General features: G+C 56.6%; 1 protein-coding gene and 1 long non-coding RNA gene across 5 annotated transcripts in view; one reads left to right on the top strand and one right to left on the bottom strand.

Moving 5' to 3' along the window:
- Srxn1 (sulfiredoxin 1) overlaps positions 1 to 11,453 on the bottom strand; it is a 36,442-nt gene extending 24,989 nt beyond the window's left edge. The window contains exons 1-2 of one of the 2 annotated variants that reach the window (XM_005320563.5): positions 10,979 to 11,453; positions 4,855 to 7,007 (exon numbers count right to left, since the gene is read on the bottom strand). In XM_005320563.5, the coding sequence (XP_005320620.1) occupies positions 6,804 to 7,007; positions 10,979 to 11,179 (405 nt within the window). In that variant the 5' untranslated portion in view covers positions 11,180 to 11,453 and the 3' untranslated portion in view covers positions 4,855 to 6,803. Of the gene's footprint in view, positions 1 to 4,854; positions 7,008 to 10,978 lie in introns of those variants that run through there. The other variant, XM_040276555.2, reaches the window with a different exon arrangement.
- Positions 11,454 to 11,458: 5 nt separating this feature from the next.
- Positions 11,459 to 13,552, top strand: part of LOC106144721 (uncharacterized) — a 35,929-nt gene continuing 33,835 nt past the window's right edge. Inside the window, exons 1-2 of one of the 3 annotated variants that reach the window (XR_013439616.1) lie at positions 11,489 to 11,641; positions 13,231 to 13,375. This is a non-coding gene — a long non-coding RNA (uncharacterized LOC106144721). Of the gene's footprint in view, positions 13,376 to 13,552 lie in introns of all 3 variants that reach the window. The other 2 variants (XR_013439615.1, XR_013439617.1) reach the window with 2 other exon arrangements.

Raw genomic sequence — 13,552 nt, 5'->3', positions numbered from 1 at the left:
TCCCTGAGCCTGTTTTCTCTAAGGTGGCTCAGGACATCCTAAGTGCTTTCTGATTGTTACATCTGATGAGGAAGGACAAGGACACAAGAGCAAGGTGACAGATCCCTTTTCAATGGCTTCCTCCTGATTCCTGCAGGAAGAGTCCCATCTTGTAGGGTAGGGCTCCCTGACACTTGCTAACTGAGAGTCAGCAGGGTGACCTGTGCCCGGTCGGAGGGAGTTAATAATGGGGCTGGGTTGATATCGTTGGCATTTGTGGCTACCTTTATTTATGTCATTGATACCAGTTTTCCTTGGCTATCTCAAGTTTATTTTTATTTTTTATTTTTGGTACGGGGGACTGAACCCAGGGACACTTTACCACTGAGCTACATCCGCAGACTTTTTCCTTCTCTCTCTCTCTCTCTCTCTCTCTCTCTCTCTCTCTCTCTCTCTCTCTCTCTTAATTGGGACAGGGAAACTGCTGAGGACCTTCCTAAGTTTCAGAGGCTGGCCTTAAACTTCTGATCCTCCTGTCTCAGCCTCCAGTCACTGGGATTACAGGTGTGCACTCCCCCCCCCAAATATCTCAAGTTTCTTAAAAGTTAAAAAAAAATTAAGTCAAACAAAATCAAATTTAGATTTGAAAAAGCTATACCCAGTTTGAGCACCTCTTACTGCCCATTTCCCCCAGGGGGACTTCAAGAGAACAGGGGTTTCATCTGCTTAGGCTCCGATGGCCTGGTGCCTGGGGCAGTGTATTCTGTGACCATTTGTAGCAGGAATGTCAGGGAGGTGTGTGACGGTGGGAACAGTCACTCCCGGACAGCCCTGTCCTGCCCTCTCTGGGGTCCCTCAGTTTCGTCTCTGGCAGTAGCTTTCCTCTCTGTCTCTCCCACACCCCGAGTCTCCAGAGCAGGTCAGGGCTGGGACACTGTCCCTTGTCCCTTGGGGGAGAGGTTTCTGGCAGCTGGGTAGAGCCTGAGAGCACCTGTGGTCATCTGGAAACAGGTAAGACAGCCCATGGGGACTTCTGATGTTTGTCCTTATTTTGCAGATAAGGAAACTGCTGGGAGAGGTGACTTTGGCTCCAGAGCATTTGGGGAGTCCACTCCCTGCCCTGTAAAAGAAACATCTACAACTCCTCCCTTCCAAACTGGGTCCCTCCTGCACCCAGTAGGTGCACCATAAATGTTGGCTATTATTGTTGTTCTAAGTGGTGGATCTACCAGGCTCTCACAGCTCCTAGGTGGCATCGACAACTGAAACCTAGGTCAGTCCATCTACAGTGGCTGCCGCGCCCTGCGATGTGACACAGCCTGTAACCTGGGGCTCAGGAGGCTGGGGCAGGAGGACGGCGAGTTCAGAGCCAGCTCCAGCCACGTGGCGAGGTCCTAAGCCACGGAGCGATCCCCTGACTCAAAATAAGAACCTTAGGGCTGGGATGTGGCTCCGTGGTCGGGGGCCCTGCACTAAAACCAAAGTCTGTCCCCACCGCGGAGCAGTCGTGGGGCAGCAGCAGCGCCGCCTGCGATCGGTGCCGGGGGTCGGGGACAGGTTACCAGGTGGCCGCTCCCGCCGCCCGCGGGGCAGGTGGGGCGCCCGCAGAGCCTCCCGCGGGGCGCCGACGGCCGGGCCGGCCGGTGGCGGGGGCCTGGAAGACATTACACGGCTGTCGGCCGCGGGCGTCGCTCCCAGTTCCGGAGGCTCCCGGCGGCGGACGCGCGGGGCCAGGGGACGGCCCGCCACAAAGCGCGCTTTGTTCTGCGCTCCCCCCGGAGCTGGAACCAATGGATTGGCGGCCGCGGGGGTCAGGGGCCAGGCCGCGGGCAGCCGCGAGGGGAGGGGCGGGCGGGCGCCGGGTGGGGGGCCCGGACCCCGCCCCCCAGCTGGGCCCGCAGCAGGTCGCCTGGGCCTCCGTTTACCCGTCATTGCTGGTCACCTCTCGGGTCTGCTCTGGGGCTCCACTGGGGCAGTCAGGGAGGTCCTGCTGCTGGTGCTGGTGCAGGTGACCGGAGAGGGCAGCCTGGGGGTGGGGATGGGGGGAGGGGGGATGAAGACGGCTCTTTTCGGGGGAGGGGGGACTGAGGGTGGAACTCAGGGGCACTTGACCACCAAGCCACATCCCCAGCCCGATTTTGTATTTTATTTAGGACAGGGTCTCACTGAGTTGCTTAGCTCCTCATTTTGCTGAGGCTGGCTGTGAACTCGCGATCCTCCTGCCTCAGCCTCCCGAGGTTGGGATGACAGCTCTGCGCAACCACGACCCGCAAGACATCCTTTTTATGATGAGTGGGTCCTCACTTCCTGCTCTGTGGGAGGGCTGGGGCCAGGGGCTGGGAGGGACGCTGGGAGTGAGTGTGGTTTGTGACACACAGTGTAGGAGTTTAGAGGCAGGGATGGGTGTCCTTGGTCCTTTCCAACCCAGGGCAGCCAGGACCTCTCCTCGGTTCCCTGATTGGATCCTGGATGCCAGGCTGGGCTTGTCTCCTCCAGCATTGGCAGGTGGAACTGCCCAGGCTGGGCCCAGGGACCAGGTGGAGTCCCTCCTTGGTATTGACTGACAGGGGGTAAGGAAGGGCAGAAACCACCCAGAGAGGGTTTTTTTTTTTTTCTGACTGGAAGCAGGTCACAGTCTGAATTCTATCCTCTACTCCCTACAGATCTAGAGCCCAGCCGTGCCCGGGCTGCATGCCTGTAATTCCAGCTGGTCCGGAGGCTAAGGCAGGAGGACTGCAAGTTCAAAGCCAGCCTTAGCAATTTAGTGAGACCCTGTCTCTGAATTTAAAATAAAAATGGCTAGAGTTGTTGCTCAGTGGTTAAGTACCCTTGGGTTCAATCCCTGATATAAAAAGAAAAAAAAAAAAAAGAAACTAGAGCTCATTAATTCATTCACACACCCCATCTGCATGTGCCCCCACCCCATGAGACAATTAGGTTTGGAATCAGGATCCCCGGGGGGAGCAGGCTCTCAGGTACAGGGAGCCCCAGAGATTGCCTGAAATATGTCTATGTTTTCCTGGGGGAAGGGCTCAAGGCTAGTTCTCAGCTATGTTCATGAATCCCTGCCCTCCCCCAACAAAAAAAAGGGTAAGAAGCACTGGCTGGCTTCTTACACAGGCCCAGGATTGCCTCAAGAATCCTTATCCAGGCATGGGGGCACATACCTGTAATCCCAGCTGACCAAAGAGGCTTGGGCGGGAGGATCACAAGTTCAAGGCCAACCTCAGAAACTCAGTGAGGTCCTAAGCAACTTAGGGTGTGCTTGTCTCAAAATGAAGTATAAAAAGGGCTGGGGATGTAACTCCGTGGTTACGCATCCCTGGGTTCAATCCCTGGTACTACTACTAGTACCGCTACTAATCCACATTCCAGTGGGTGAGGCAGATAGGAACAGACACAGAGGATCATTTTAGAGAGTGATAAAAGCTATGGAGAAAATAAAACTTGGGACAGGGACAGAATGATGGGGAAAAGCCCCTCAGAAGAAGTAACTTTGGGGCAGAGACCAGAATGCGGGAACTCTGGGAGAAGAGCACGGTGCCAATGGGGCAGGTGGCCAGGGCACGCTGCCAGGGGCAAGCTGCAAGGGAACTCGCACATGTTCACTACTGCAAGGGCAGATGGAAGGCAGGAAGGGCATAGCCTTATCCCTGAAGGTAAATGTCCCCAAAGGGCACAGGGACAACCAGGACCAGCACTCATGGTGGGCTTTGATATTTTAATTTTTTAAATTTTATTTATTTAACATTTCAGTACCTTATTGTTTTATCTTAACCTAAAGATAACTGTGGAACTAAATATAACTAAGTAGCTATGAATTCTAAAACTGACTTAAAATCCACCATCTGTGGGTTCTAGAGCATGGAGGGGCCTCAGGGGTTCCCCACACACTGCCTTCACCGCATCCAAGTTCCTGGGGCCAGGGGTTTGTTTGGGGAGGGGACCCACATGATCATGGGAGCCCCAAAGAGGCACCAGAGCCCAGCTTGGAAGGGTCTAGAAGCTTCTTGGAGGAAGTGCCTCCTTTTGGAAGGGTCCATGGTATGTGTAAAGCCACAGAGCAAGTGCAGAAGGGATGAACAGAACCGGAAGCTCCAGACTCCCAGCGAGGTCTCCAGAGGTCCCTAGCTTCTCTGAGCCCCAGTGGCCTGCCTGTCCCTGGCCAGGCCCTTTCAGACAGCAGCTGATCTGTGGGCCAGAGGCCCAGCCTTGCTCGGTGGGGCTGGGAAGCGGCACCACCTGCTGGTCGAAGTGGGAAATGCAGCTCTCAGGCCGCCTCGGGAGCACCATCAGGTCACACCCTTAAAACCCCAGCTCCTCCTAAGTGTGACCTGGTGTGTTCTGCACCACCCACTCAGGGCCTGCCGGCAGGGTCTTCTCTACAAGAAGGAAAAGTCCTTTCAGAAGGGAGAGGCCAGCCTCACTTACTTCAGCCTCGAGGCCTGAGGGGCTCATTCCTGCAAGGCAGCGGCATCTCAAAGCAGCAGTTTACGGGACGCGTCCTCCCTGCACACCTAGGGGCACACGGTCTATTTGACAGCTGGGGGAAACCCCCCAGGGAAGGCAAAGACATGCCCAATGCCGCCCATCGAGTGGGTCCACCAGCTGGTTCAGAACCCAGATCTCCTGGGCCCCACCAAGGGTCTTGCCTCTGCCCTGGGAGCGCCCGTGTGTGGGGTGTCGCCGTCTTGGAAAATAACCGAGGCAGTCTACATCAGCCCTTCTCAGCCTGAGGTCCCTACGCAGCAGATTGGCATCACCCAGGAATTTGTTAGCTGTGCACATTCTTGAGCGGAGTCAACGGACCTGCTGGGGTGGAGTCCACCAATCCAGCCTGAGCGTCCGAACCAACTAAGGCCACTGCAGCCCCCATTTTATTAAATAAACGTTTATTTTGGAATGACTTTAGACTTATGGAAAAGGTACAGAGATAGTGCAAAGAGATCCCACCCTCTCCACCCAGCCCGCCCCAACAGCTTCACAATAAATTGACTTCTCGGATGACCGCAGTACATTTGCCAAAACCAAGGCCGACATTGGTATAGTATGAACTAACACCCAGACTTTACCATCAGATTCCCAGCTGTTCTGCTAATGTCTTTTGTTTTTGGTTGTCTTTGTTGTTCCAAGACCGAATCCAGGATGCCACACTGCATTCTGCACCTTTCCAATCCTATTCCCCAGGACGCCCACCAATGGATGGGGAAAGCTGTTGTCCTCACTACTGAGCTGGGGAAACTGAGGCTTGGAGTTGCCAAGTGGCTGAGTTGCCTAAGGCCAGCGAGAGCAAGCCCCACCTCACTCTGCAACCTTCTGGAATTCTTCTGGAATGTTCCACGTGGCCAATCTCATCTCACCCACGCTGACGAGATGCCCATGCTAGAGTGGATCTGGCCCTTGGAGACCCAGATTCTGCCTTATCACCTCGTCCCCTAGACTTTGAGGACCAGGACATCGTCTTAGTGACATAAGACTGGCCAAGGTGTGTGTGGGGAGACAGAGAGAGAGAGAGAAGGGGGAGTTATTTGACACCTATTTGTGATAGATGAACAATGGCCCCAAGTTCTCTGCAGTTCCCTGCAAGGAGAGGGGTAGTGGCTTCCATCCTTTGACTCTGGACAAAGACTTGCGATTTGCTCTGATCAAAAGAACCTAGAAGTGACACTGTCACAGTCCCTAATCTAGAGTTCTAGAGGTTCTAGTTCTCACTGTTTTGGAATCTTGAGGCCAAAATCTGGTGAACAAGCCTGAGTTAGCCTGTTGGAAGAGAATCAAGCTACCCCGGCCAACAGCCAGTCATCTGCCTGACAAGCAAGTAGGGCTAACCCAGCCCATCCAGGCTTAGGTGACAGCTGAGGACAGCCCCAGCAAGGACACCAGAGCTGCCCAGCCCAGGTTGCCAACCCACAGAATCATGCGTAAAGAAATAACTTTTGGGCTGCTAAGGACGGAAGGCTTCTGACACAGTGAAGTCTCACCAATACCCTGCTCCTCCTCTCTCCTGGCATCCCAATTTTATTTCAGCAGGCAACATGCTGGTCTCAGAAGATGGGACATGACTGGTGTGCTCAACCATGACAGTTCTGTCCCCTGCTGCCTTACCTTTCTTTGCAGTTACATACGGCCGGCCCAGGAGACCTAAGCAGATAGATGCAGGGGAGAGGGCAGGCGGGACCCAAGCCTCTGGAAGAGGTTTTACTTTCTGGTAGGAGTTGACAACCCAGGTGACCTGTCCCTTCCTCTTTAGCAGCACCTCTCCCTTAAAGACAGACACGATTCCTGGAGACACAGCAGCCATCTTGTGACCATGAAGTAGCAAACAAGGAGGACAGGGCAAAAGGATCACAGAGACATCAGCCCTGCTTTCACTGCGCTGTTGAAGTGACACCATTTGGGCCCTTTGTCTCCAGAATTCGTGCTGTGTGGAAAAATAAACTTCTCCTTGTTAACGGGAACCTGGGCTTTCCTTTACTTGCAGCCGAACGTAATCAGAGAGCAAGGTGTCATGAAGAGTGTGAGAAGGGCCTGGTCCTTGGGACTCTGGAGCCCAGCAGCTCGAAGCTCTCCAAGTCCATCTCTTTTCTCCTTTCATCTTCAACAGTCCTTGGGGGATAAGGCCACGATCACACTTTCAGAGGTGACAACTGGGGCTCCCACCCTGTCCTGCCTGAGTCCAAGGCCTGGCCCTCAGCGAAGGCAGAGCCCGAGTCAGACGGTCCCCCAAGGCACAAAGAAGCCACACACATCCCTGCTGCGCCCTCTGCGTGGCCCCGCCTGCTGGGCCCGATGGAATTCTGGGCTCCTGGGGTGGGAGGAGGCTGCTACTGCAGGTCGGGAGTGGAGGCCCCCAGGTACACCCGCAGGTCCGAGAGGGTGGACTGGACCAGCTTGGCAGGGATGGTCTCGCGCTGCAGCTGCTGGTAGGCCGCGTAGCGGTGGCAGCCCCCGAAGGAGTAGAAGTAGTTGCCGCCCTGGGCCCCTTTGATCCAGAGGACGTCGATGGGGGGCACGCTGTCCGGGTCCTCCTGCAGAGAAGGGCACAGGGCAGTGAGCACGGCCCGGGCCAGAGTGGCGCTCCAACAGGGAGCTCACGCGGGCAGGCGGGCGGGCGGGCGAGGCCAGGGTGTGCAGGCTGGAGGCGCCACGAGGGCAGCTTGAGCCTCGGCCTCGGGAGAGGGTCCACGCCGGGGCAGTGGGCAGCTGCCAGGAGCCTCGGTGGGGAGTCACTTACCTACACTCCACATCTGGCCCCGTCCTAGACCCTGGGGACGAGGCCCAGCCAAGACAGACACGGTCCCTGGGTTACTGGGACAGGTGGAGCCAAGAAGGGATCGCTGCGGGGTAAGGGCTGGGAAGACAGTAATGCAGGTGACAAGACAGGGAAGGGGTCCTCGAGGGCTCTGAGAGGGGACAGTGACACAGAGATGCATCTGGGAAGCCAGCGGTGGGAGCAGTTTAGACGAACTGCCTGGGTTCGGAGCTCGGCTGCTCGGGCTGTTCACTGGTGCCTCAGTTGCCCTGTCTGTCAAATGGGGATGGAGACGCAGACACACCTCCCGCAGCTCCGGGGTTCCACGGGCCATGATGTCTGCTGGCTCCTACCTGAGGAACAGCATTCCAGGCAGCGGGAAGAGCAAACGCAATACCCTGGGGTGGGACCGCTGTGGTGGAGGCATGAGGAGGAGGCCAGTGTGACCAGAGTGGACTCAAAGCATCAAGGAGGCAGAGCGATCAGAGAGGTCAAGCAGGAGCCAGAGGAGGCAGAGCGAAGGAGTGCAGTCAGGAGGTTTTTGCTTATTTGTTTTTGTACCAGGGATGGAACCCAGGGGGTGCTCAACCATGCAGCCACATCCCCAGCTCTGTTTATTTTTTTATTTATTTTTATTTTTTAAAGAGAGAGTGAGAGAGGAGAGAGAGAGAGAGAATTTTTAATATTTATTTTTTAGTTCTCGGCAGACACAACATCTTTGTTGGTATGTGGTGCTGAGGATCGAACCCGGGCCGCACGCATGCCAGGTGAGCGTGCTACCGTTTGAGCCACATCCCCAGCCCAGCTCTGTTTATTTTTAATTTTGAGACAGGGTCTCCCTAAGTTGCTTAGGGCCTCACTAAATGGCTGAGGCTGGCCTTGAACTTTCGATCCTCCAGTCTCGGCCTCCGGAGCGCTTGGGATTACAGGCAGGCCCCATTGCACCTGGAGGGCTGGAGCATTTTGAACCTGATGAGATGCCATTCTAGAAATGTGCCCAGAGCCCACTTAGCAGGGTGGACAGAGGAGAGGCCTCCAAGGTGGTCAGCAGAAGATGCTGTCCTGGCTGCTGGTGTGGGGGGACCGGGAGAGGGCACAGCTCTGGGACCTGTGTAGGAGGCAGGTTGGAGGCGTCAGGCTGAGAGGGTGGCTAGGAGGGCGAGAGAAAGAGGAGGGTCGAAGGCGATTTCCCAGTAGGGCCCGAGCATCGGGTGGGTGTCCTCCAGGTGGGGAGAGCCTGGGGCAGAGCAGGGAGCCGGGGACACGCTAGGGAGACCCTGATAAGTGGGACTGGCCTAGAAGCAAGGCCTCTGCCACTGGCCCGCAGGTCCCCTCTGGAGCTGGCTGATGGTTCACGACCCCACGTTGCCCCAGTGAGCATGAGGCACGCGGTCACCAGCCAGTGCTCTGGAACCAGGAAAACCCAGATTTGGTCTCAGCTCTGAGCGGAGGGGGGTCCTGGGCATTGGCCTCAACTCTGAACACTGCGGCTCACCCATGGGTGGGACTGAGGCACCCACCAGGGTGGCTGCTAAGGAGGTGGTGAGTGGGTGCCCGAGAGATGTTAGTGGAAGCGTCTACACCGCCCTGCAGGCGGAGAGTGGGTGGGCACAATAAGGATCCCTACAGATGTCTAAGTCCTAATCCTTAAAGCCTGTGAATATGTCACCCTACAGGATAGAAAGGATTTTGCAGATGGACTTAAGGTCAGGATCTTAAGACAGAAGGTCATGGTGGGATGACCCAGATGGGTTGAAGGGACTCACCAGGGTTTTTAGGAGTGGAGGAGGGTGGCACAGGTGGAGGCTGGAGTGAAGCAATGTGGAGAGGCCGTGAGTCACGGGCACAGGGGCACGTCTGTAACCCCCCCCCCCCCCCCCGCAGCCTGGGAGGCCGAGGCAGGAGGATCGCAAGTTCCAGGCCAGCCTCAGCAATTACACGAGTCGAGTCCCTAAGTGACTGAGTGAGACTCTGTCTCCGAATAAAAAAAAAAAATCAAAAAGGACAAAGATGTAGCTCAATGCTAAAGCGCCTCCAGGCTCAACCCCCAAACAAACAACAACAAAAATAGCCAAGAGCCAGTGAGCGCGGACAGCCTCACAGTGTCACCGTTGGAAAAGCAAGAAAACGGACTCTCCCGGGAGCCTCCAGAACACAGCCCCACTGACACCTTATTCCAGCCCAGTGGAACCCACTCTGGCCTTGTGAACCACAGGACTGGAAAACAGGACCTCAGCGGGCTACGGAGGCCGTAGAAAATGAGTCCAGGAGGAAAGTTAGCGCTGGCAGGCTGCTCCTTGCCTCACCCAGGCTACCGTTTAGCACCAGAGATGGGCGTCTCAACCAGGGGGACCACAGCTATGCTGGCGGGGTCACAGGGGGCTTCCAGACACAGGGGACCCCTAATGCAGCAAGGGAGGGCAGGAAAGAGGCTGACCCTGAGGCAGGAGGCCTGAGGGAGAGTCAGAGGCCATGCACAAGAGTTTCCCGCAGGGAGAGAGGCCCCACAGAGGCCCAGCAGTGGGGAGGGTGTGCAGGGCTGGACCTCGTCCACTGAGAGCCAGGTCCTGGGGCAGGGCTGAGGCCACAGCCAGGACCACAGAGTCCCTGCTCCTGTGGAGTTCTCACAACGGAGACAGAACAATACAACCCACAATTTCTGGTGGACGTGAGTGCTATCCACAACACCTCAGGATAACGGGAGAGCAAGAGGCCAAGGCTCCATCTGCAAGATGGTCAAGGGGACAGAGACCTAGGGCAAGCGGCGGAGCAGGTGCTGTGGCTATCCGCAGCCGTGGCTCTAGGCAGTGGGGACAGAGTGCACATTCTAGGACTCGGGGCTGGCTGCATAGGTGTTTGGTGGGGTTTAGAAGTGTCCCCACCCCTCATCTCCTCCATCCCTCACTTTCCAAGGGTCTGGGAGAAGGGGACAGGAAGCCACCTGGGCCTTATGTGACACATATTCCTGAGTGTCCCCCTTCCTGCAGGGAGGGTCACCCCAGCCCTCTTTTGCCTTTGGCAGGACTGGGGATGGAGCCCAGGGCCTCGCACCAGCTAGGTGTCTGGGCTCCCACGGACCACACCCCCAGACTGTTAACTTTTTTTTGAGCCAGGATCTTGCTAAACTGCTCCGCCTCCCAATCAGGAGCCCAGTCGCCCTGTCTCCCAGCCAGGGCTCCACTCCCGCATTCCTGAGCACTGTGTCTCTGGGATGAAGCTGACCCTTGTCCTCTCCCATTTCTCCTCCAGACAGGGCCCTCCCGCGGACATGACACACCCAGTTCCATTGCCGCTGTCACAGGTGGAAGGGAAGTCATGGCTTATCTTTGGATAGGGTGGTGGCCACCAGCTGGGTATTGGGGCCAGGCGGCCTGGGTGTGAATTCCCATTGCGCCACTTTCCAAGTGCCTGACCTTGAATAAGTTGCTGGAATCCGCCTGGACCTCCGTTTTTAGGGACAGCATCTGCCTCGCAGGGTTGGCACAAGAAGCTAAGGGCTTAAAACAGCTCCTGCGTCACGGCAGGCGCTATCTTTATAAGTTAGCGATCATTATTTTAATCATCTATTTCAATCCCCTCCTTGCTCAAACGAGGAAACAGAGTGCCCAGAGTGGCCCGGCCAAATGCTCAAGGTCACACAGCCAGCGTTGGGCTCCCAGAGAGCCCGGAACCAGTCCCACCTGGCGTCCGGCGCGACCTCCCTCCTCCCGAGCCCTCCCTTCGCGGACCGCCTCCCCGGAGACTCACCCGGATCGTGTCCACCAGGCTCTGCACCTTGGCCGGGTCCAGCACCGACGGCAGTGGACGGATGAGCACGCTCAGCGGCACGTTGTGCACCGCAGCGATGCAGCCCGAGTGGATGCTGCCGCCCTGCGCGCCGCCGCCCGACCCGGGACCCTCGGGCGCCCCCCGGCTGGCGCCGGTCCTGCCGCCAGCGCGCAGCCCCATCGCGCGGTCGCCGCTAGCCCAGCCGCCTCCCGGGCCTCACCTCCGGCCGGGCCGTACCACTCAGCGCCGCCGGCGGGGGCCGCAGGCAGGCGCCTCCCCCGGGCCCGCAGTGGTCCGGCCGGTCCCCGCGGTCTCCACCCGCACACGCCCCGCTCCCCCGGCGCCCGCGACCCGCGCGATCACGGGTCTCCGCTGGGGGGCGCCCCTCCGCCGGCGCTGGCCGCGGCCCCGGGAGTGGAAGCGCCCGGGCGGGCTGACTCAGGGTGAGTTTGCAGGTCGCGTGGCGGGAGGAGCAAGTGTGACGCACGGCGAGGGTGACTCAGGCCCGCCGGGGCGGGAGGGGGCGGCGGCCGGACTTGCAGAGCCAGGATGAGTCGGCAAAACCGCGGGCGCGTCCGCCCCCGGCGTCGGAGCCTCGGGGACGCCTGCCACGGAGGTGAGACCGTGGCGACTCCAGGAACGGTAGGGACGTGGCACTGACCGTGCAGGCGCAGTTCGGGACACTTTGCGGGTGGATTGATTTATTTACGCCCCCCCCCCCCATCACCACAAGCCCTGCAAGGTAGGGACGATGATGATCATTCCCATTTTGCAAAAGAGGAAACTGAGGCACAGAGAAGTTTACACGGTTTACCCTGGGTCACAGAACTAGATAAGTGACGGAACCAGGGCTCAAATCCTGTCTACCTGGCCCTCGAGGCCGCTCTCCGCTCCACCGCTGGCTCCCTGTTCAGCACCAGTAACTGCCCCAGGGAGCCATTCTGGACGGTGCTGGCGCTGCCCAGAGCTCCACAGTGTCCCATCCCATCATCCAAACGCCACCTAGGAAGTGGGCATGGCTTCGGAACACGCGTCCAAAGTAGATCAGCTGAAATGAGAAGTGATCTGAGGGCAAAGGGGAGGCCACCTAGCCCCCAGCTCCAAGCAGGGACGTGGATGGCTTGGCTTTCTTCCTGTGGACATAATACCCACCGTGGCAGCAGGGGAAAACCATAGGTGCAGGGAGTGGGGTGAAGCTCAAGGGCCAGGGGCTTTCAACCCCATCTGTACAATGAGGCGACACTGCCCATCCCTCAAAGCTGTGTGAGCAGAGAAGGCAGCTGGTGCATTATGGGTCTCTCACCAAATTTTGGAACCCTGAAGTCCTCACGACTTTGACCTTGACCTTTCCCTTTCTGCAGTTCCCAAACATAATCCTTGTGAGCACTAAATCACACCCTGTCTCAGAAAGAGCGGATCCTCTTAGCCCCAGGATTATGGAGAATTGGCAAATTTCAACGAGAAGCTATCCCTTCCCAAACTACTTCCTCCGTATAGGAGGTAAAGAAGGCAGGATCATAGTTGCTGGAGTGGAAAAGTGGAGATTTGACCCAATTCTGTCATTGGGGGCCTCCTCAGTGAGGCCCTGATCCTGGTATCAAATTCTGTTATGTTGAGACACCCAGGGCCCAAGTCACAATGGCTTAAATTGTTTTCTCACATAACAACAGCTTGGAGGTGGCTGTATCCAAATTTGAAAAGTGTCATCAAAAATCCAGGTTCTTCTGTTCATCTTTTGGTGCTATTTTCCTTAGGTTTACCCCTCATGGTCCCAAGGTGGCTGCTGTAGCTCCAAGTATCACATAACTATATAACAACATTTAAAGATGGAAGTTAGGACATTCCTTTATGCCTCTTTTTTAAGAGTGAATAAAACTATCATTTGTTGTTCCCCTTCCTGCCCCTTCAGGATCAAGAATTATATGTCCATGTCCAAACCAATCCCTGGCAAGGGGAGTAAAATTACCATGTTTGCCTTAGCTTGACCAGTATTCACCTTTGGGCTCAAAAGGGTTTGCCCTTCCTGAAATGCATGACCCACGATCTCAGAACAGAACTGAGGAGGCCTAGTAGCAGCAACCTAGTTCTCCTGTGGGCTCCTCCTTCCCTCTACTCTCAGGACCCTGTGGTTGCCAAGGCAACCCCATCTTCTGGGGATGGGGGGGGGGCAGAGGACTTGACCTGCCCTGCCCAGTCAGCATTTCCTTTATGTTGGTCTGTGTGTCCCCAAGCCAATGTGACTCGGACGTCATCCTTTTGTTGGGATGAATTGGGCAACTCACCTTCACAGGCCTAGAACCGGAAGCCGGAGAAACTCTGACATGTACCCGACATCATTGTCCCTTAGGTTGGATGCTCTCAAATGCAGACCCTGAGGTAAGGACGTGTGTGGGTGGCTTATTTGGGAGCTGTTCTGGTTTTTATTGCTGCAAAATAAATCACTCCAAAATCAGTGGCATAAAACAGTCATTTATTATCCCCAGATTCTGTGGGTCAGTGACTCAGATGGGAACCCGGGGGACTAGTGTTTCTTCTCTCCAGTGTCTGGGCCAT

This window comes from Ictidomys tridecemlineatus, chromosome 5 (genome assembly GCF_052094955.1).
Source record: "Ictidomys tridecemlineatus isolate mIctTri1 chromosome 5, mIctTri1.hap1, whole genome shotgun sequence".
Taxonomy (NCBI): Eukaryota; Metazoa; Chordata; class Mammalia; order Rodentia; family Sciuridae; genus Ictidomys; species Ictidomys tridecemlineatus.
Note: the sequence above shows the minus strand (reverse complement) of the source record. Positions and strands in the feature narration are given on the sequence as shown.